We start from the raw sequence: 20,852 nt of genomic DNA, 5'->3' as shown, positions 1-20,852 counted from the left end.
ATGGGGGATGCTGCAACGGTTGTAAGTGAGAAAAAACAGTCATAAGTCACTTCTTTCAACACCATTGTAACTTCAAATGGTCACTAAACAAAGTGTTGTAAGTGAAGGACTAACTGTACATCTAGGAGATATAAGGCACTAGTTTCCCTGTCCACAACAGCCTTGCCTAAATGTTGCCTGGTCTCCAAAAAGCCAGACAGGCTGAGATGTTGAAACCTTGGAAAAAGCTCAGAGAAGAGCAACGAAGATGATCCAAGGCCTGGAGACTAAAACATTATGAAGAACGGCTGCAGGACTTGGGTTTGGCTAGTCTACAGAGAAGAAGAAATAGGGGAGACATGATAGCAGTATTCCAGTATTTGAGGGTCTGCCACAAAGAACGCGGTGGCTCAGTGGGTTAGGACGCTGAGCTCGTCAATCAGAAGATCGGCAGTTTGGCGGGTCGAATCCCGAGTGCCGCGTAGCAGAGTGAGCGCCTGTTACTCGTCCCAGCTTCTGCCAACCTAGCAGTTCGAAAGCACGTAAAAAATGCAAGTAGAAAAATAGGGGCCACTACGGTGGGAAGGTAACAGAGCTCCGTGCGCCTTTGGCGTCTAGTCATGCCGGCCACATGACCACGGAGACGTCCTCGGACAAGCGCTGGCTCTTCGGCTTTGAAACGGAGATGAGCACCAGCCCCTAGAGTTGGAAACGACTAGCACGCATGTGCGGGGGAACCTTTACCTTTACCACAAAGAGGGGATCAAACTATTCTCCAAAGCACCTGAAGGGCAGGACAAGAAACAATGGTTAGAAACTGACCAAAAAGAGAAGCAACCTGGATCTAAGTTTAGATTCTAAGGAGAAACTTCCTAACAGTGAGGATAATTAACCAGTGGAACAGCTTGCCTTCAGAAATCGTGGGCACTTCATCACTGGAGGTTTTTAAGAAGAGACTGGACAATCACCTGTCTGAGACGGTATAGGTTCTCCTGCTTGAGCAGGGGGCTGGACTAGAAGACCTCCAAGGTCCCTTCCAGCTCTATTCTATTCAAGATGAGCTCAAAGGAGACCCCCCCTTGAAATGCATGAATTGTTGACCAAACGGAAAGTGGGAGAAAAAAACACTTTCTAAGAGGAACACTCAATTCAGAGACTTACATTTTTACGTGCTTGAAAGCCAGCAACTAACAAGTGGTGTGTAGGGGATGCCCCCAATTTAACTTCGATGCAAAAATGCCAGGTTGCTAATTTTGTTGATTTTTTTTTGCCTTCTTCTCTGCACTTTCCCGTCATTTTTAATTATTTTTCTCTCTTTGTGTTCATATTTTTTAAAAATTTTGCTTTGCTTTCATTTTACTTGTATATTCAGTCTGGATATTTTTTTTCTTTCCTTTCTGACCTCAAGACTTTTGAACAGTCTTGTTCATTATTTTTGCCTCGATGATATAATAATAATAATAATAATTTATTACAGTCACAGATCAGCAATTTTTTTTTGCTCTGGTGCAGTATTTCATTCTTTATGGAAACTTTTCATTGTTGTTCTGTTTTTATTTTCCATATTCTGTTTGTTTGAATTCAGTCCTCAGAGATTACTGTATTTTTTTCCCCAATTTCTCTATTTTTACTGACTCCTTTTTTCAAATCACCTTCAGCCTCGATGATATAATAATAATAATAATAATAATAATAATAATAATAATAATAATAATAATAATAATTTATTACAGTCACAGATCAGCATTTTTTTTTGCTCTGGTACAGTATTTCATTCTTTATGGAAACTTTTCATTGTTGTTCTATTTTTATTTTCCATATTCTTTTTGTTTGGATTCAGTCCTCAGAGATTACTGTATTTTTTTTTCCAATTTCTCTATTTTTACTGACTCCTTTTTTCAAATCACCTTCAGCCACGAGCCCCCCCCGCCCCATCCGAAATGGTCCCGCCCGCAGCGCTCCCGTTTTCTTTCGGCACAGATTCCTCCGACACACAAGGCATCCCCCCCACCAAATCGCGGGTGAATGGTTCGTCCCTCTAGCCCCCCCCCCACGCCACTGCACCCCCCCCCCCACGGCCGGTCCGACTACGCTAGGTCGACGCGCAGGGAATCCCTTTGGCTCTCCCGTCCGGCTGGTCCCTTCGTCTCGCGAGACCTGGGAGCCCAGTTCCCACGCCTGTTGCGCCTCAGCCTGAAGGGGAGACAGCGAGGGAGAGAGAGAGAGAGGGAGAGAGAGGGAGAGGAAGAGAAGACAGCCAGGCAACGAAGTGCCGTAAGTAAAGGAGTGGGCGGGACCGAACGCGGCGTTCTCCTCTTTTTTTTTTTCTCTCTTCCTTAGCCCCGCCCTTCTTTTTTTTCTTTTAAAAAAAAAAGAAAGAAAGCTAGCGCGTGCGCACCTCCGCCCGGCCACTTTCGGGAGAGCGGGGAGAGAGAGAGAGAGGGGGGGGGGAAAGCAGGATGCACCCGCTGGCGCGGCAGCTCGCGCACTCGTATGCCCTCACGCAGGCGCGCGCGCGGCAGGCCCCCTGGGCCGCCTCTCGCGAGAGTAGGAGTTTTGGCGAGAGTTTGTGGAAGATGGCGCCTGTTGTGACAGGGTAAGTGCGGGGGGGCGCGCGCGGCACAGTTCCTCCGGAGTCGCCTCTGTCCTGCCCTCCCGCGGGACCCCCGGCTTTCAGCCCTTCCGCCGCCTCGCCGGACGCTCCTCGGCTGGCGGCGGCGGCGGCCTGGGACGCGCGAGGCCTTCCCTGTTGTGGGGAACCCTCCCCCCCGCCTCTTCCCCGGGGCTCCTTCCCCGGAGGAACCGGGCGGGAGGCCTTCGTCTCGGGCCGGGCCGTGGGGAGGCTGAGGAGCTCGGGGGTCCTTTCCCGGAGAGCGGCCCTCCGAGGTCTGGGCGGCGCGAGCGTCGTCTCCTCGCGCGCCCGCCGACTGCGCGGGTGTTTGCGTGCGTGAGAGAGAGAGAGAGAGAACGTGTGGAAGCGCAGACACGTGAAGCCGCCTTTTATTGTTTATTTCGCCGAGGGGCTCCCGCTCCCCCCCCCGGGCGTTAAAAGGCAACCGTCTCCTCTTTGTCAAAACGCCAACCCTGTGAGGAAGGCCGGGTTGCGAGAGCGAGGGGACCGGCGGGGTGTCTGTTTGCGTGTGTGTGAGAGAGAGAGAACGTGTGGAGGCGCAGACACGTGAAACCGCCTTTTATTTACTTGCTTATTTCGCCGAGGGGCTCCCGCTCCCCCCCGGGCGTTAAAAGGCAACCGTCTCCTCTTGTCAAAACGCCAACCCTGTGAGGAAGGCCGGGTTGCGAGGGGGTGGGGGACCGGCGGGGTGTGTATGTGGTGTGTGTGTGTGTGTGTGTGTGTGTGGAGTCCCCCAGAGGGGCTTAAGACTTGGAGCATCCCTCGCAGCGGGTCAGCCTCGGGGCGTCGGTCTTTGGAGTCTCCCGGGGTTATTATTATTAATTTTTATTTATATACCGCCCTTCTCCCGAAGGACTCAGGGCGGTTGTGCTGCCTTTTTATTTTGATTTTATTTTTGCTTTTTGCACCGACGGGCCTTGCAACGTTTCCTTCCCCCCGGTGGAAGCGAGGAGAAGGGATTTGGTTTGGCTCCCTCCGCGCTTCCTTGTTTGCTTGGTTGTTGCTTGGGAGGGAGCCTCGATTTCCCCCAAAGTTTGAAAGGAGCCTGAATGAGCAGGGCTGGTGGTTTCGGACCCTCCTCAAAAAAAGTTCATTAAACCATCAATGATGGGGGAGTTTTTAAGGCCAGGCGTGACTCACTCCGAGGCCAGGTTTCTCTTCTAGGAGGAAGACTTTTCCCCGCGGTCTGAAGGGAGAGAGACAGCTGTCATTTTAGCCCTGTCGTTAATCCGGCTATAATGGTCACATCTGTTGCATAACGTGGCTCGTTTTTTCCCCCCCTCCATCTTCCCTGCAGCAGGTTGCTAACCTATTTTAAAGGGCTGAGCTGCTCCCCGAAATCGGGTTCAAACAAGCCGGCGTTTTGTCATTTGACAGATGTAGTAATGGGAGATTTACTCTGCAAGGGCAATTTGGGGTCACCTACGTGTTCCACGGTGAAATTTATTTATTTATTAATGTAGAGGTTCGCTTGCATTGGAGCAGAAATTGTCGCCTCCTCTTGTTTTATGTTTTCCCCCCCAATCTGTTCTCTATAAATATTGTTACTGCTTCTGCAAATGCCAGTAGTATATAACCTTTGAAAGTCTTCTTGTAGCTTTTAAATATATTGAGATGGGGCTTGGGATTGGACCTTGATTTTTTTTTTTATTTAGAGCTCCCGTTGCTCGTAATAAATAAATGGTGGTTCAATCATTATTGCCTGAAAGAAGTTAATTTTCAGCAATGGAAACCAAGATTTTCTGCATATAATAGTTGTGTTCTTTTTAACCTTTTTAAAATATGTGGAGTTGTTGTCTCTGTGATATAAATATTAACTTCTGTAAAAATTAGTACGCTGTGGTTCCTTATCAGAACTGTCATTACTTGCTGATTCTGTGTTGTCCACCGTAGTAATAACTGCTTGTTTAGTTTTGTTACTTGTTACACTTTAGTTAAACGGAATTATCTGTCTTATTTATGGTTGTCCATTGGTCTTGTGCTTTCCTCTTTAAAAAAAAAAGTATTTTTTCCCCTTCTAATCTGAAGTCATGTCCTTGGGTACCAAAAGTTAAGATAACCAAATAAAACAGACTTTGAAGTTATGCCTCAGCTTTTCTGGGATGTAAATATAATAAACTATTTGCTGTTTTATTCATTACTGATATCTCAACTAAATGGATAATTATCACATTTTAAATAGTTATATATGGGGGTTGGGGAAATCCCACGTTTGTTGCCATACACATGACGGTTAAATTAAAACCTATTGCTGGCTGAAGTACTGTTTCGTTTTGTTCTAGTGCTTTCTAGGGATCTTATGAAATGCTTGTTTGGATGTTACTCCTGAACATTTGCAGGGATCACCATGGAGAAAAGCTTAGCTTTGCAGAAAAGATGGGGAGTTTAGAATACTGCCTGATGGTAGGATAAAGTAGTTCATAGCGCTTTCCAAATTAAGCACTTTAAGACAAATTTGCAGACTTTTAAAATTGAAAAATAGTCATCTTTGCAAACACATTTTGCAATTTAATTATACATCATAAATATTACATTTGTAATTTTTTTTAAATTCCATTTGTATCCCGCCCTTCTCCGAAGACTCAGGGCGGCTTACAAGCTTAGCAGTAGCCTTCATTCTATGTATATGCCTGCTTATTAGGGCTTTCACACACACCCCAAGCGGCATTATTACAATTGTTCCTTTCCTTGTTTTTTTTCAGTTGTGGGTTGGACTTCATCAGCTGTTTTCAAAACAATGTTTTTGGCTTCTTTTGATTCTTTTAAGTACATCTTTTATTCTGCAAATCTGATATTAGGACACTTATTGCCAATGTGTCATAGGATTAAGAAAGATAAAAATCATTCAGTGCTACTTGTCATGAAATAGTTGTTTGGCTGTTACTATTCCTGAACGTTTGGAGGGTTCATGGTGAAAAGCTTAGATAGTTTTGCAGAGAAGACTAGAGAATTTAGAAAACTTACTGATAGCACGGGAAAGCACCTCATAGTATTTCTGTAGCACTTTCCTAATTTGGTCTTTAAAATACTTGAACCTATCAAAGTATACTGAGCCTCAGAGCCTGTCATGATATATTTATGTAATGCTTTTCTTATTTCTTTTCAAAATGGCAATCTTTTATAAGGGTAGCTTATAATGAGAAGCATCCTGTATCAGTATAAAGTTAAAACAAGCAAACATGACTCTCTGGAAATCTTTCAGTTAAAAGTCAAAAGAAATATACTCATAAATAATGTATGTAACCATATCCCTTTTGTAATGCCATAGGGCATGGACCATCAATGAAGGCACCCTTTACTATTCAGAACTATATATGTTCTTAACAGATGGCCAGCAAATAGTAGGTCTCAATGTTTCTCAACCTTGGCCTCTTTAAGCTGTGTGGACTTCCAACTCCCAGAATTTCCCAGGCAAATGGCTAACTGAAGAATTCTGGGAGTTGAAGTCCACACAGTTTAAAGTGACCAAGCTTGAGAAATCCTGGTTTATCTGATCACAAGGAGCATTTCTTAATAGCACAGTCATTCCTTCATGTTTCCTGAATCCAAATAATTTAAGACTGTCTGGTTTTAATGCCAGTAGTTTGAATTACTATAAACCCAGAATGTACAGCAGGTATAAATTGATATATTATGGCCATTTGCAAAGCAAATCAGGTAGTTTGCTAAATAACTCAAATGTGATTCGAAATGCCTATGTTTTGAGAGATTTTTAAAGGAAGAAACACCACACATCAGCTCAGACCTGTGAAAGTTAACTTGCCACATACACCACACCAGAGGAACTTTCAGAAAATTGAATGGGATGTGCATGATAAGGAATGAGTTGTTTTTCCTAATTGTAAAAGTTGTATGGTTTTTTGTTGTTTTTCTTAAGACTCAAAATTTTCAGGATTCCAATTAAAAGGCATATTTTACAGGCTTATAACATGTCACAAGTAGCTGACTGACATTGCAGAAGTTGTAATAAGTTGTGGAATTTGCTGTGTATTGGAATGATGGTATTAAGCACACGCACCCACTTTATGAACCAGTTTTTACACTGACGATTTGATTCTGCTGGAAACATTCTAGGTCGAATAGTGTAGGAGTGGATTAACCTTAAAGTGCCATGCAAATTATAAATTCAAGGTGTTATCTTTATATATCTAACCTTTCTGCAAAACAGTTCAGAATCACAACAGTCTTATGACGCAAGCTGACTTTACTCAGAGCCCAAGCCTTTTAGCTGAATTGAGATTTTAATGTGAGGTTTCTCTCTATCTAGCATTCAAGGCATTATGTTACAGTGACATTACACATTAACACCCCCCCTGTGTGTTTACATCCTCTTTATTAGTTTTATTAGTATTTATTTATTTATTTATTTATTTTATTAGTAAGTTTCAAGGAAAACAAAAAGTTTGGTAATTTTCTGCTATGTTCCCTTATGTTGAAATGCAAAGCTAACAATTACTTTCTGCCAGTGCATTGTAAACAAAAAGGTATGTGCCTGTCAGATTACTGTAAATCTGAAAAATAAATTGTTTCTCCGGATAGAGGTTCCTTGCACTTTTCTGAGAAATAACAGAAGCAGGTTTCTTTAAATGTAGCATTTTTTTTTAAAAAAAACAACACGCAGTAATTCTGTTCACAGCTGGGGTCTATGTTTTTGTGAGAGGAGGCCTGCACTTGGAAAAGAAAATCTTAAGGTTTGCCAGGCAGCATTTTCAAAATAAAAATAAAAATGATAAGAACTTATGCTATAACATGGCAGGTTAACCTGAAGTGATGTTAGAGATAACTTTGGAGATGCCGCTGGGAATTACACAAAAGAGTTGGAACTTCCCGGGGTTGTATTCTTCCCTGTTGTATTCTTAGATCAAAAACTTTCTCCTTCCCTTGCTCAGAAACTGAGAATTGTTCTCGTCTTGGATATCGAGAGTAGACACTGATGGTCACTGTGCATATGGGTGCTTCCCTCTTTCTAAAAACTACTAGCATTCAGGCTGAGCTTGCTTACAAATATTTTAAATCATCCTCATTAGTTGTAGTATTTCCATGTCAGTAGCGACTGACTGCGAACTACACTGGTTACTCATTGACATTTTGATGGGACAGACCCAAAAATCTAAATAAAAGTATTAGAGATGGTTTAGGAAAACGATTATATTTAAATTTTAATATTACAAATTGGCTTACTCAAAAGGACTAGAATGAACCTTTTTTGGTAAAATATTTTCTTGAAAAAGACATTCAAATTAAAGAAAAAGCAATCGGTGCCATTTTTGTAATGTTTTCTAAACTTGTAATGGTGTGGTATGGCTTTAAAGATCATTGTGGGTTAATAACAACAGTAATAATAATAATAATTATAATTTGGAAGGGACCTTGGAGGTCATCTAGTCCAACCCCCTGCTCACGCAGGAAACCCTAAAGAGTTTAATAACCTTCCCATACATTTTCTTCCATGAATTTTCAGTATGTTGCTGATACTGAATGCTGCCAAGACATTCAAGAATTTATTTTTAAACAAAGGCTTTTTAACCTACGTAACCTCACAGAAGAAAGCAGGATGAAAAGGACAAGGAAATTTATTTTAAGATTTATTTTGATTTTTGATGAGAATGGGCTTTGAGACCTCATTGGTATTTTGTGAGTGGAATGTGTTTTGGATTACATTGGACACTTGGAAAGTAATGTAGTAATCCATAAAATGTGATTTGTTTATTTACAGTTTAGGGCAGCTTACATAGTATTGCCCCCCCCCCCAAGTGGTTCCAATAACAACCCTGTAAAATAAGTGGGGCTGAGAAAGTGAAAGAGGTTGAGTGAGCGCTTCCATAGTTGAGAGTGGACTTAAATCTCCTTCGTTATTATTATTTTATACTTTATTATTTACCCATTTTTAATGTTTGTCAATTCTCGATGTGATGGGCAGTACACAAATCTAATTAATAAATATCTTCCAGGTCCTAGACTACTTGCTTTAACTACTACACCAAACTGCCTCTATCACTTAGTCAACTTTGTGTGTGTCTGTGTCTGTGTGTGTCTGTGTCTGTGTTGTGTGTATGTGTATATGTATATTGGTACATTGGTATATTGGTGCATTGATTTGTGGGTATTTTAGTGCTACTTAGATAGAATCTCAAGGGTCCAAGAGGTTAGCAATAACCCAAAAGAAAAAAAAGAACATTATTTTCAAAGGTTGAAATTATAAAGTTGTTTCTGTGTATCGTCTGTTACGCATGTGAAAAGCTAATAGCTCTCATTAAAACAGCTACCGCTCTGATTGGCTGTTAGGATTTAAGGAGTGGAAACATGTTGGAGACATGGTTTGAATCCAGTGGCAGGATTTAGATATGTGAACAACCGGTTCTCCGCGTGGATGCCGCTTCCGGAAAGTCCATTCTGGACCTGGGCAACAAAAAAATTAGCTGCCGGTTCTGCCGCAGTGGTGCGAACCTGCTGAATCCCACCACTGTCTGAATCTCTGAAGCTAAGCAGGGTCTATTATGATTAGGACCTGAGTGGTATTTATTCTCAGATCGAAAAGCTATACTGACAAGTGTTTGTGTGTGTGTCTCTCTGTGTGTGTGTGTATCTTAGAAGAAGGCAACTAAAAATCAATGCTGCAAAACAGAAAGTTAAGTGAATGCAAGGAGTTTAGTTCAATTGAAGATACATTATTTATATTGGAGACTCAGGTTTGGTCTAATGGTTAGCGCACCAGGCTAGAAACCAGGAGGTGCTGAGTTCTAGTCCTGCCAGAGACATAAAAGGCGGCTGGGTGACTTTGGTTCAATCTCTCTCTCTCTCTCTCTCTCTCTCTCTCTCTCTCTCTCTCTCTCTCTCTCTCTCTCTCTCTCTCTCTCTCTCTCTCTCTCTCTCTCTCTCTCTCTCAGTCCAATGCACCTCACCAGATTGTTGTGAGGAAAATAGGAGGAAGTAATATCAGGTATGTTTGCCACCTTGAGTTATTTATAAAGTAAATACATGGTACTATAGGGTTATTTAATTATGTATTCATTCTTCAGAGTTACAACCATTAAGGTAAAGGTAAAGGTTCCCCCGCACATGCGTGCTAGTCGTTTCCGACTCTAGGGGCCGGTGCTCATCTCCGTTTCAAAGCCGAAGAGCCAGCGCTTGTCCGAGGACGTCTCCCTGGTCATGTGGCCGGCATGACTAGACGCCAAAGGCGCACGGAACGCTGTTACCTTCCCACTGTAGTGGTCCCTATTTTTCTACTTGCATTTTTTTTACGTGCTTTCAAACTGCTAGGTTGGCAGAAGCTGGGACGAGTAACAGGCGCTCGCTCTGTTATGCGGCACTCGGGATTCGACCCGCCAAACTGCCGACCTTCTGATCGACAAGCTCAGCGTCCTAACCCACTGAGCCACCGCGTCCCTTGTTTACAACCATTACCTTAACATTAATATACCAATGAGTCGTATACCATTTCGAAGAACTTGCTGCTAGCCATTTGCAACAGGAAGATCTCGAAAGGAGTCAACCTACTGTTAAGATACTGCCAAAAAAGCACATTCGAATGTACTGGCAAAAAAAAAAAAAAGATTTTTATCTTTCCTGTCCTGAGCACTGGACAACTAGTTGAGCTCAGTTAGATTTTCTGCAGTTCAAGACATATTTGCATTTCTGTTTTATACTTCGAAAGAGTTGGCTTTTGTTGGCGTGCTCTTTTCCTTTGGTGTTTAAGCTCCCCCGTGTGGCAATGCATTGTATTTTGCCTTGTGCACGGAAGATGTTACCTAGTCCAGTAACAGAACGTGTGCCAGCAAGCCACCAAATTCAGAGAGCACTAGGAACTCCACACTGCATTTTTCCTGGTTTTTTAAGGCAGCATTTGTTTGGTAGGAAATTCCTTTCGATACGACGATCTCATTTGGCATCTTCGCTTGAGACATCATTAATTTTGTCCAGTACATATTTTTGAGGGTTTTTTTTTTTTGAGAATGGGAGCGAGACCTGTGTGGATGAGGAAAATAAATGAAGGCAGAAATTTGTCTCTGAAATGGTGTGAGCCTTGGGAAATGGATAATGGCCATGTATCTTTTGCTTTAGGCCCCCAAGCTGAAGGTTGCGTAATTCAGTTTTTTTTTAAGGAAAGCTTTCTACAATAAATGGGTCAGTATTCTGCAGATTCATCCGTAAGATTTCTTCTAACATCGGAATTAATATTGATTGCTTTCTTCATTTTAATAAAGCAGATGTTTTACCTCATCTGGTAGCCACCCATTTTTGCCTAGGTTGTGGCAACTTATGAGTATTTAGTTAAGTGCACCTTACCCCACCAATCATCTTGGAGGAATGCTAGCTTGTAGTTTCTGTGCATCAACATGAAGAGGGATTGTGTTGCACAGTGTGATTTCCAGTTAATGTTTTGTGTTCAGCCATGCTGTCTATTATGGTGCGATTACCACACTTGATCTTAGCTGAAACCCTGATAGGTGATTGTGTTTAATATTATTCAAAGTGTGCAAAATACGATAAACCCATGGTAATTGTTCCATCAAAGTTTTTGGAGCAATTTGGTTATAGGTAAAGGTTCCCCCGCACATGCGTGGTAGTCGTTTCCAACTCTAGGGGCTGGTGCTCATCTCCGTTTCAAAGCCGAAGAGCCAGCGCTTGTCCGAGGACGTCTCCATAGTCATGTGGCAGGCATGACTAGATGCCAAAGGCGCACGGAGCGCTGTTACCTTCCCACCGTAGTGGTCCCTATTTTTCTACTTGCATTTTTTTTACGTGCTTTCGAACTGCTAGGTTGGCAGAAGCTGGGACGAGTAACAGGCGCTCACTCTGCTACGCGGCACTCGGGATTCGACCTGCCAAACTGCCGACCTTCTGATCGAGAAGCTCAGCGTCCTAACCCACTGAGCCACCGCGTCCCTATTCTGTTATAATAAGACCTGAAAAAAATGAATGTGAATATGCATACTACTGTACTATGGAGAAAAAAACATATCTCACATTTAAGTGTCTCTGTCCGTGTTTCTCAGCCTTAGCCACTTTAATAGGTCTGGACCTGAACTCTCAAAATTCCCCAGCCAGCCATTCCCCAGCATGCTGGCTGGGGAATTCTGGGAGTTCAGGCCCAGACCTCTTAAAGCATCCAAGGATGAGGTAGCTGAGGAAGTACAGCCTGGGATTCTAACTTGATTTCCAAGCAATTCTATAGTTGCTTGTTTTTCTGACCTCTGTTTTTGTTAAAGCAAAGGTGTAGGTGGGTTGAACCGTGGGTGAGGTGTTGCTTTGTACAGTAATCCTCAACTTACGACCACAGTTGGGCCCAAAATTTCTGTCGCAAAGTGAGACATTAGCTGTTAAGTGAGTTTTGCCTCATTTTTTTTTACCTTGCCACAGTGGAGTGAATCACCGCAATTGTTAAGTTAGCCACATTACCATAATAGAAGCGTATATTATTTATGTTTTAAATTGGGAGAGGAGGATGAAGGGGCAGATGTGAAATATTACCAGTGTATCAAGCGAAAGGGGAAAAAAGATTTTGTCTCAAGTCTTTTTTTGTAAAAGTCTGCACAAAGGGGAAATTTTAAAAAGTAGCCCAGAATAAAGAAGATGTAGGAGAGCATCTAGCTCATTGAAATTGCTTGAGTATTGATGACGGGCCCAAAATATTAAAAAGTTTGCAAATTAAATTCAGGACTCTTTTCTCCATTGAGTATTTTTGGAGTATGGGTCAAACTCCATATATTGTATGTCTTCAGACTTCTGTCTTAAAGAATGCAGAAAAGTGGCTTTAGAAAGTTGCAGATTTGACATTGATACATTGGACATTTTTAAACAGTCTTAAGTGTTTTTCAAAATGTACTGATTAGCCAAGTGCTTAGTCGTATAGGTTACATTTAACTGTAAATTTGCTTCCTTTGATGTGTTGTTCCTAGACTATTTGTAATGACCCAGAGATTATCTTCCTTTTTCTGAAATTGGGACATAGAAGATGTGAGCTAGAGTAGTTGCAAATTTTAAGTTGATTAGAAAAATGTCCCATCGCATATCATCGTGATATGACTGCTTTCTGTCTTAACCTTTTAGCCTTAACATTTTTTTTGAGAACGATCCTGAGAAATTGAAACGTATACATGTACACAAGCCAAAGGTCTTGTAAGCAAGTCTTTTGGAGAAACATTTGAAATAGTTCAGTTTATTGAGTTTTGAGTAGAAACACAAAGGGAGGGAAAATAATAACTCTCTTCGTGCACAGGGAAGGCCTTGAACTCAAGGGATGCAATTTCAAGGAAGCTATTTGAGCAATAGATACATAGAAGCTTCTGAATCATAAGAGCTCATGAATGGAATGCATCGTTTTCAAAGACGATAAGACTATTCGTTTGCTAAAAACTTTAAAGTAGATGTTAGATTGCGAGAGGGACAGTACGTGGGGTGCAGCGTTCATTAAATATTTGTTGCTTGCCCTGGATTTTTTTTATTAAAGAGTTTTACAAAAACAAAATTTTACAATATATCCCCAAATCCCTCCCACCCCAAACCCACCCACTTCCCCCCCCCACTTCCCAGAGCTAAATACAGGATTATAGTTACAATAATCATATTCTAAATAAAAGTTATGCATAATATACAATTAACCAAATTCATAATGTGCTTTAACTCCCCTTTAACATAACTACAAACAAAGTACCAATAACAATATCCCACTAAAATCTACTCATAAGCTAAATGGAACTTTTTAGTCCCATATTTATTCTGAATATATATATCCATCTCCTCCGAACTGAAATATATCTTTCCTGTGAATGATCTTTCAAGTAAGCAGAAATCTTAGACATTTCTGCAAGATTCGAAACTTTAAACACCTATTCTTCTATAGTGGGCAAACTATCCTTCTTCCAATATTGTCCCACCAGTAACCGTGCTGCCGTTATCATGTTCAACATCAAGTTAGTTTCTTTAACATCACAATCTACCACAATACCCAATAAAAACAATTGCGGAGAAAATTTTATCTTGCCCTGGAATTTTTGTGCTGTTTTTGGTGTGATTGTATTAAGAGATTTCTCTGAGCGTTGCAAAACGTTTCTTATAGTTCCCAGCTATAATATTTAAATCATTGTGTAATTGGATCTGAAACTCAACCATGTGGTTTATTGAGGGTAGCGCTTGCCTTTTTTATTCACTTGATAATTAGGAATGGCTCCCTGGTCCCAAAGGTTAGAAGACTCTGTTATAGTTGCCCCTTGCATTCTAGAAGCCGCATCGACCATTGAGTTAACTCAGGGGGGGGGGTGTCTTCAAACTTGGCCCTTTTATGACTTGTGGACTTCAACTCCCAGAATTCCTCAGCCAGCGTGCTAGCAGTTCTCTCTCACGCATGTGGAAACAGAAAAACAACAACAACTCTATCCACATGTTGAAAGAAAGAGATACTTTTAGTATTTATTTGATATATAGAATGATTTATTTATTTGATATATAGAATGTTGGGGGCAATCAAGCTGACTTTGTAATAATGCCGCTTGGGGTGTGTGTGAAAGCCCTAATAAGCAGGCGTATACATAGAATGAAGGCTACTGCTAAGCTTGTAAGCCGCCCTGAGTCTTCGGAGAAGGGCGGGATATAAATGGAATTAAAATAAATAAAATAAATAAATATGGCCTTCCTTTCCATACATAAACAAATGTGCTTGCGTGCTTTTATTTATTGTTGACTCCCCTTCTGCTCTACTTCACCATGCTGGATGAAAGAGTTTCCAATAAGCACTTGCAATTCAAGGGGGTTGGTAGTTGCATACTTTAGTTGGGGTAGGGTGGGGGAAACATCCTTTTAATCTTGGGATGACCGGTACAGAAACATTTGATTTTTCTTAAAATACTTTTGCTGCAGCTCGGCTCCTTTTGAAGTATTCCATCATGTGCTGTGACGCTCATTCCAGCCAGAAAACTTGTACATTTCTTACCGTATGCTTAATTCTATCTAACCTATAAGTTTGAGAGATGAATACTAAGGAACAATACTTCCTCAGCATGCTGGCTGAGGAATTCTGGGAGTTGAAGTCCGCAGGTGATAAAAGGGCCAAGTTTGAAGACACCCCCCCCCAATGCAGTAGGAAGATCATGTTTCCCTTTCTCTTAAAGTCACAGGAAAATTTAGTGACCCGGGATCAGTGACTAATTTTCAGATTAAAAGACCTCATATTAGCATTACAAGATTTAAGTGAGAGGTGGGGAAGAACCTATGAATCTTAACACATTCTTGCCCTGGAGTCTTTAGGAAATTAGCAATTAAAGGAAAGATGTCCTTGCACCATTTTTCTCTTAGCATTCATCTGCCGCAAATGTAGCAAGACTCCTACAATGTTTGCTTGTGTAGGCGAGCGAAGAATTAAGAGTGCTCAAGTTTCAGTATATGTGTATGTGCATATGTAAAAAAAATACACACACACCTACCTACCTACCCTACACACACAGACGCACGCACAAGCGACAGCCTGGTACTTTCCCCATTAAACTGTGCTAACCTTGTATGACCATGTCATCTCAAGTCAGTCCATGTGAGTTCAAGGACAGGCAAAACTGCACAGAACTTTTAAAGGGAAGGATATTCCAGCAAAATTCCCCCCCCCCCCCAATTTATTTATTTTTACTACAAACAAGTTGAAAGGTTCAAGGCTCCAATTATACAATATTAATTTTAGCTGGATTTTTAAAAAAAAGCTTACTTCATGGTATGAAAGCTTTTAGGCTTCCCACCAAGTCCAATAATTTCCAATGCTATCTTATCAAAAGTAGCCTTATCTTCTGTGCAATTAATATGAACTGCTTGTTCCTTAGTATTCATCTCTCAAACTTATAGGCTAGAATTAAGATTATTGTAATAAACGTACAAGCTTTCTGGCTGGAATGAGAGTCACAGTGCACAATGGAATACTTCCAAAGAAGCTGAGTTGCACCAAAAGGATTTTTCAGAAAAATGAAATGTTTCTGTACCAGTCATCCCAAGATATTCAATTCTGAGAGTTGAAGTCCACAAGTCATAAAAGGGCCAGGTTTGAAGACCCCTGACGTAGTGTAACAGTTTAATAGTATAAAAGTTTGATAATGTATTTTATCATTCCTCTCCAACGATCCAATACATTTTATCTATGCAGTAAAATCATTATTATATGATCCCCAGTGAAATTAGGGAAATGTGTCCATTGACAAAGGGACATCATTTCCAAAGTAGTCTAGTTAGTTGATGCCTTTTACATGATTTGCATAGTTATACATTTTTGTATAATTATATAATCCAGACTTAAAATATGTTAGATAAATTTGGATTTAACACACACAGTATTTTACTTTATCAAATACTCTATATCCCATGTTTGGTCAATTAAAAAAAATGAGATTTTATTGTACCATGTTTTCTTATCCAAGACTTTAAATAGAAAAGTCTCTGAAAAGTAGGAATTTTCCAAGAATGAACATTTAATTGAAGCCTGTATTTCTTTTGTTTTCCTACATCTGTTTATCTGGCAGTTTTACCAGGATATTATACCTGTAAAAAGATAAATCTACACATCAGTAATTTTGTATAACTTCATTTGCTGTGCTTCTATGTGTCTACACCTATTACTGAATTTGCTAATGGTGAGTGCTTGTAATAATACAGGTAGCCCTGGACTTACAGCAGTTCATTTAATGAGTGTTCAAAGTTACAACAGCACTGAAAAAAGTGACTTATGACCATTTTTCACATTTATGCCCTTTGTAGCATCCCCACGGTCATAGGATTAAAATTCAGACGCTTGGGAACTGACTCACATTTATGACGGTCGCAGTGTGTCCCTGGATCACGTGATCCCCTTTTGTGACCTTCTGACAAGCAAAGTCACTGTGGAAGGCAGATTCACTTAACAAACCGTGTGACTAACTCAACAACTGCAGTGATCGATTTAACAACTGTGGCAAGACAGGCGGTAAAATGGGGCAAAACTCGCTTAAGAAGTGTCCCGCTTAGCAACAGAAATTTTGGGCTCAGTTGTGGTCATAAGTTAAGGACTACCTGTGCACATTTGAATTGTTCAGTAGTGACATTTTTGCTCTGCTGTATACTCAGATGCATCACTTTATAACTGTCTGGACATCCAAGGTGCCTCTTAGATATCTACTAGAATAGAATAGAGCTGGAAGGGACCTTTGAGGTCTTCTAGTCCAACCCCCCGATCAAGCAGGAGGACCTATACCATCTCAGACAAGGGACTGTCTCTAACCCCTTCTTTAAAATCTCCAGTGATGGAGCACCCACGATTTCTGGAGGCAGGCTGTTCCACTGGTTAATTGTCCTCACTGTCAGGAAGTTTCTCCTTAATTCCAGGTTGCTTCTCTCTTTGATCAGTTTCCCACCGTTGTTTCTTGTCCTGCCCTCTGGTGCTTTGGAGAATAGCTTGACTCCCTCTTCTTTGTGGTAGCCCCTCAGATACTGGAACACTGCTACCATGTCTCCCCTGTTTCTTCTCTTCTTTAGACTAGCCAAAGCCAAGTCCCGCAGCCGTTCTTTGTACGTTTTAGCCTCCAGGCCTTGGATCATCTTTAGTTGCTCTTCTCTGAATTTTTTCCAAACTCTCAACATCTTTTTTGCTGTATGGTGACCAAAATTGGCTGCCGTATGTATTCCAGGTGCGGTCTCACTAGGGTTGTTATAAAGCGGTACTAATACTTTGCGTGAGCTTGATGCTATGTCTCCGTGGCCTTCTACTACTCTTCGATAGGTTCAGTACACAGAAGCACCTAATTTGTCTTGACTTAAACCTGGATGCTAATCAAAGCTACCTGACCCTGATTAGTTTTTGGATGAGGGAATGCCCGACAAGTTTCAGGTTGTTACTTAGAATGCTAAGCTGGAAAATTGGGGGTGGGGGGGGGAAAGAGGAGGAGATGCAGGCAATTTTTTTTATTGAAAAGTTTTAAAATACATTTTATCTTTGACAATCCCCCCTCCCCCCACCCCTACCTGTCCCTCCCTACCCCTCCTCCCCCTTCCCCCTCCCCCCCCACTTCCCAGAGCTAAGTACAAGGTATAAAAACAAAGAACAATCATAAACATCCATATGCTACCAACAATAAATTCTTAAATCTATCACTCTCTAGCTCATATAACTACAAGCAATACTAATATTACATATAAAAAGAAAAGAAAATAGAAAGGAAGACTTATTCAAATGCTAGATGAAACTTTTTAGTCCCATATTTGTTCTGGATATATTCAATCCATTTTTTCCACTCCATAACATAACGTTCTTGCGAGTGATCTTTCAAATAAGCTGAGATATTTGCCATTTCTGCCAGGTCAGAAACCTTTAAAGTCCATTCTTCTATGGTCGGCAGTTCCTCCTTCTTCCAATATTGACCTATTAAGAGTCTTGCTGCAGTAATTAAATTCAACATCAACTTAATGTCCACAACAGTAGCATCTGTAATTATACCCAACAAAAAGAATTGCGGACAAAACTTTATCCTTTGCTTGAAGATCTTCTGCATATTCCACCAAATTTTTATCCAAAAAGCCTTAACCTTTTTGCAGGTCCACCATACGTGAAAATACGTTGCATCTTCGCCACCACACCTCCAGCATTTTGGCTGATAGTTCGGATGCATACTTGCAAGCTTTTTGGGATCTAAATGCCATCTATAAAACATTTTATAAAAGTTCTCTCTTAGGTTTTGAGCTTGTGTAAATTTTACGTTCCTCACCCAGATCTTTTCCCATGCAGGCAATTTCTATAAGGCTTGACCCTGAGTAAACGCAATCACCAGGTGAGCTTGCCAGGAGGTGTCTTTACCTTTTAATCTTCAATAAGGATTAGTAATAGTTACGTGCTGCTTCCTCAGAAGTTCCTCTCTGGCAGTAATCTGAGAAACTTTTCTGTGTTGCTCCAGTGACTTCACCCAAGATGGGTTGGTTAATCTTACTAGTTTCTGAACTAATTATAAAGTATTATTTAGAAGGCCGTAAGAATAACGGTTCGGCCAACTGAAGAGGTACTAATTAAGAAAACTCTATAGAGTGTGCCGAAATGGATAGATTGACTCTAAAGATAAAGGAGAAACAAGACTCAGTGTACTTCAGAACATGGGATAATTTTTTATCCGTGGCTAGAAAAAACGAGTCAGAGAGAAAGGAATTTGATATGTAATTTTTATTTTATTTTTATTTTTTATTTTAATTCCATTTATATCCCGCCCTTCTCGGAAGACTCAGGGCGGCTTACAAGCTTAGCAGTAGCCTTTTGAGTATATATTAGCAAGAAGAAGGCTATTGAGTGATTTAACATATTGTTTATGACAATTAAGTATATCTATTATTGTTAGTTCAGTACATGTACCCAGACATTATGCTGTTTGCTAAATATTGAAAATGTTATTTGGAAAAACCCTAACCCCAACCCCAACCCTAATCCCGACTCTACCTTACACCTAACCCCATAAAAACTAATAAAATTTATAACACCGCCCCCCCCCAAAAAAAAGAATTAACAGTACGGCATTGGAAAGTGGATGAGTGAGACCTCCAGTTAAAAAGAAAATACTTTTAATCTATTTCATCTCAGGGCGTAAAATGTAAGCATGTGACTGCTTGACATGTATGTGAGGTCGAAAGCCTGAATATCATTTTTCCTTCCCCAGTACAGACAGTCCTCGATTTCTAACAGTTTGTTGAGCGGCGGTTCAAAGTTACAGTGGCACTGAAAAAAGTGACCTTTCACCGGTTCTTCACACTTACGGCCATTGCAGCACTCCCATGGTTATGAGATCAGAATTCGGACAGTTGGCAGCTGATTCACATTTACGACGGTTCCAGTGTCCCGAGGTCACGTGATCATTTTTTTTGCAGCCTTTTTGCAAGCAAAGTCAATGGGGAAGCCAGATTCCCTTTAACAAGCCTGTTACTCACTTTTAACAACTGCAGCGATTCACTTAACTGTGGGAAGAAAGGTCGCAAAACGGGCCCAAATTTACTTCACATATCCGTCACTTAGCAGCAGAAATGTTGGTCTCAGCTTTATCTCTTTATTTCTTGCATGCATTCCTCCTCCTGTCTAGTCAGTCAATTAGTAGATGGTCACTGGAGCGCACACATCTATACTTAACAGCGTAGTTGCCTATTTGAAGCCTTTCAACTGAACAATGTTATAAGTTGGCAAGTCGAATGCAGCCCACAATCAATGCTGCAAGGAGCGTTAGGAGCAGCTCCTTGCGTTCCTGGTCAGTCATCTGGTCCACGCGGCGCCTGTCTTGGGCCCGGGCCGTTTCCGCTGCGTCTGGGCAGTCTTGGGTGGACTGTAAGCCTTCCATGCTTCCCTCTGTGGCTTGCAGCTGTAGGGAGGCATGCGAAGGGGTCCCTGGCGCTGAATAGAGGTCATCTGTATTCTCACCTGGAGCAAAGCTTGCGTCGGGCTGGATGCAGGGCTGCCGTCCTGGATTGACGACTCCTGGTCACAATCGGGGATCTCCTGCCATCCGTCTCAAATGGGTTCTTGCTGGAACCTCCAGGCATCTTGCTTGTAGCTGCTGGCTTGGAAGCGTTGCCTCAAACCATCCTCTCATGACCTTGCCCTCTTCCTGGTGTATAAAACAGTCGTGTGTGGAAAAACTCCAGATGTTATCACATCAGAGGACCAACTTTCCATGCTACGTGAAGGAAATACAAGCTATAGAGAGGTTATCTTATGTTTTGAAAACTGTTCAGCGCAATTATTGGAATTCAGGAAATCTGACCTGGTAATATCAGTGAAGTGTTGGTCTCTTATTACTCAAAAACTGTCATCTGTTGTTATCTTGATTGAAAGATAATTGAAGCTGAATGAGGGTAAGCTTTCAGATACTGCAGAAAAAAGAACATCTCAAACGTTCGCATTGGCCCATTATGAACCAAAATTGTGTTGTGTGATTTGCCAGTGTAAGGCAATGTAATGTCTTTAATGAGCTTCAAAAATTTTGAAGGAATCTGTTTTCAGGTAACGTGTTCTATATTATATAATATGCTTTTTGTAAGCTGCAACAGATGTAAAGCTGATGTCCTTTAATAATGTTGGTTGGTTGAAAAAACAAACTTTTGTCACCATAGACCGACAGAGCTTTTCAAAATCCCAAGTGTCTTCATCATTTCAGAATGCCCAGTTCTTTACTATAAGGTGATTGCACAAGTGCAAAAATCACTATGAAAACCAACTTCTGTACATACATAGTATACGTTTTATAGCTTTTTTATTCAAAAGTTTTAC

The 20,852-nt window shown here is 41.1% G+C and overlaps 1 protein-coding gene across 4 annotated transcripts in view; it reads left to right on the top strand.

Moving 5' to 3' along the window:
* Positions 1 to 2,471: 2,471 nt before the first annotated feature.
* RBPJ (recombination signal binding protein for immunoglobulin kappa J region) overlaps positions 2,472 to 20,852 on the top strand; it is a 55,257-nt gene continuing 36,876 nt past the window's right edge. For all 4 annotated transcript variants that reach the window (XR_014493085.1, XR_014493086.1, XR_014493087.1 and 1 more), the window contains exon 1: positions 2,472 to 2,575. Coding sequence is in view for 1 of the 4 variants with exons in the window: in XM_083367917.1 (XP_083224043.1) it covers positions 2,556 to 2,575 (20 nt within the window). In the remaining 3 variants the exon portion in view is untranslated. The remainder of the gene's footprint in view (positions 2,576 to 20,852) is intronic.

This window comes from Vipera ursinii, assembly GCF_947247035.1.
Source record: "Vipera ursinii genome assembly, chromosome: 7".
Taxonomy (NCBI): domain Eukaryota; kingdom Metazoa; phylum Chordata; class Lepidosauria; order Squamata; family Viperidae; genus Vipera; species Vipera ursinii.
Note: the sequence above shows the minus strand (reverse complement) of the source record. Positions and strands in the feature narration are given on the sequence as shown.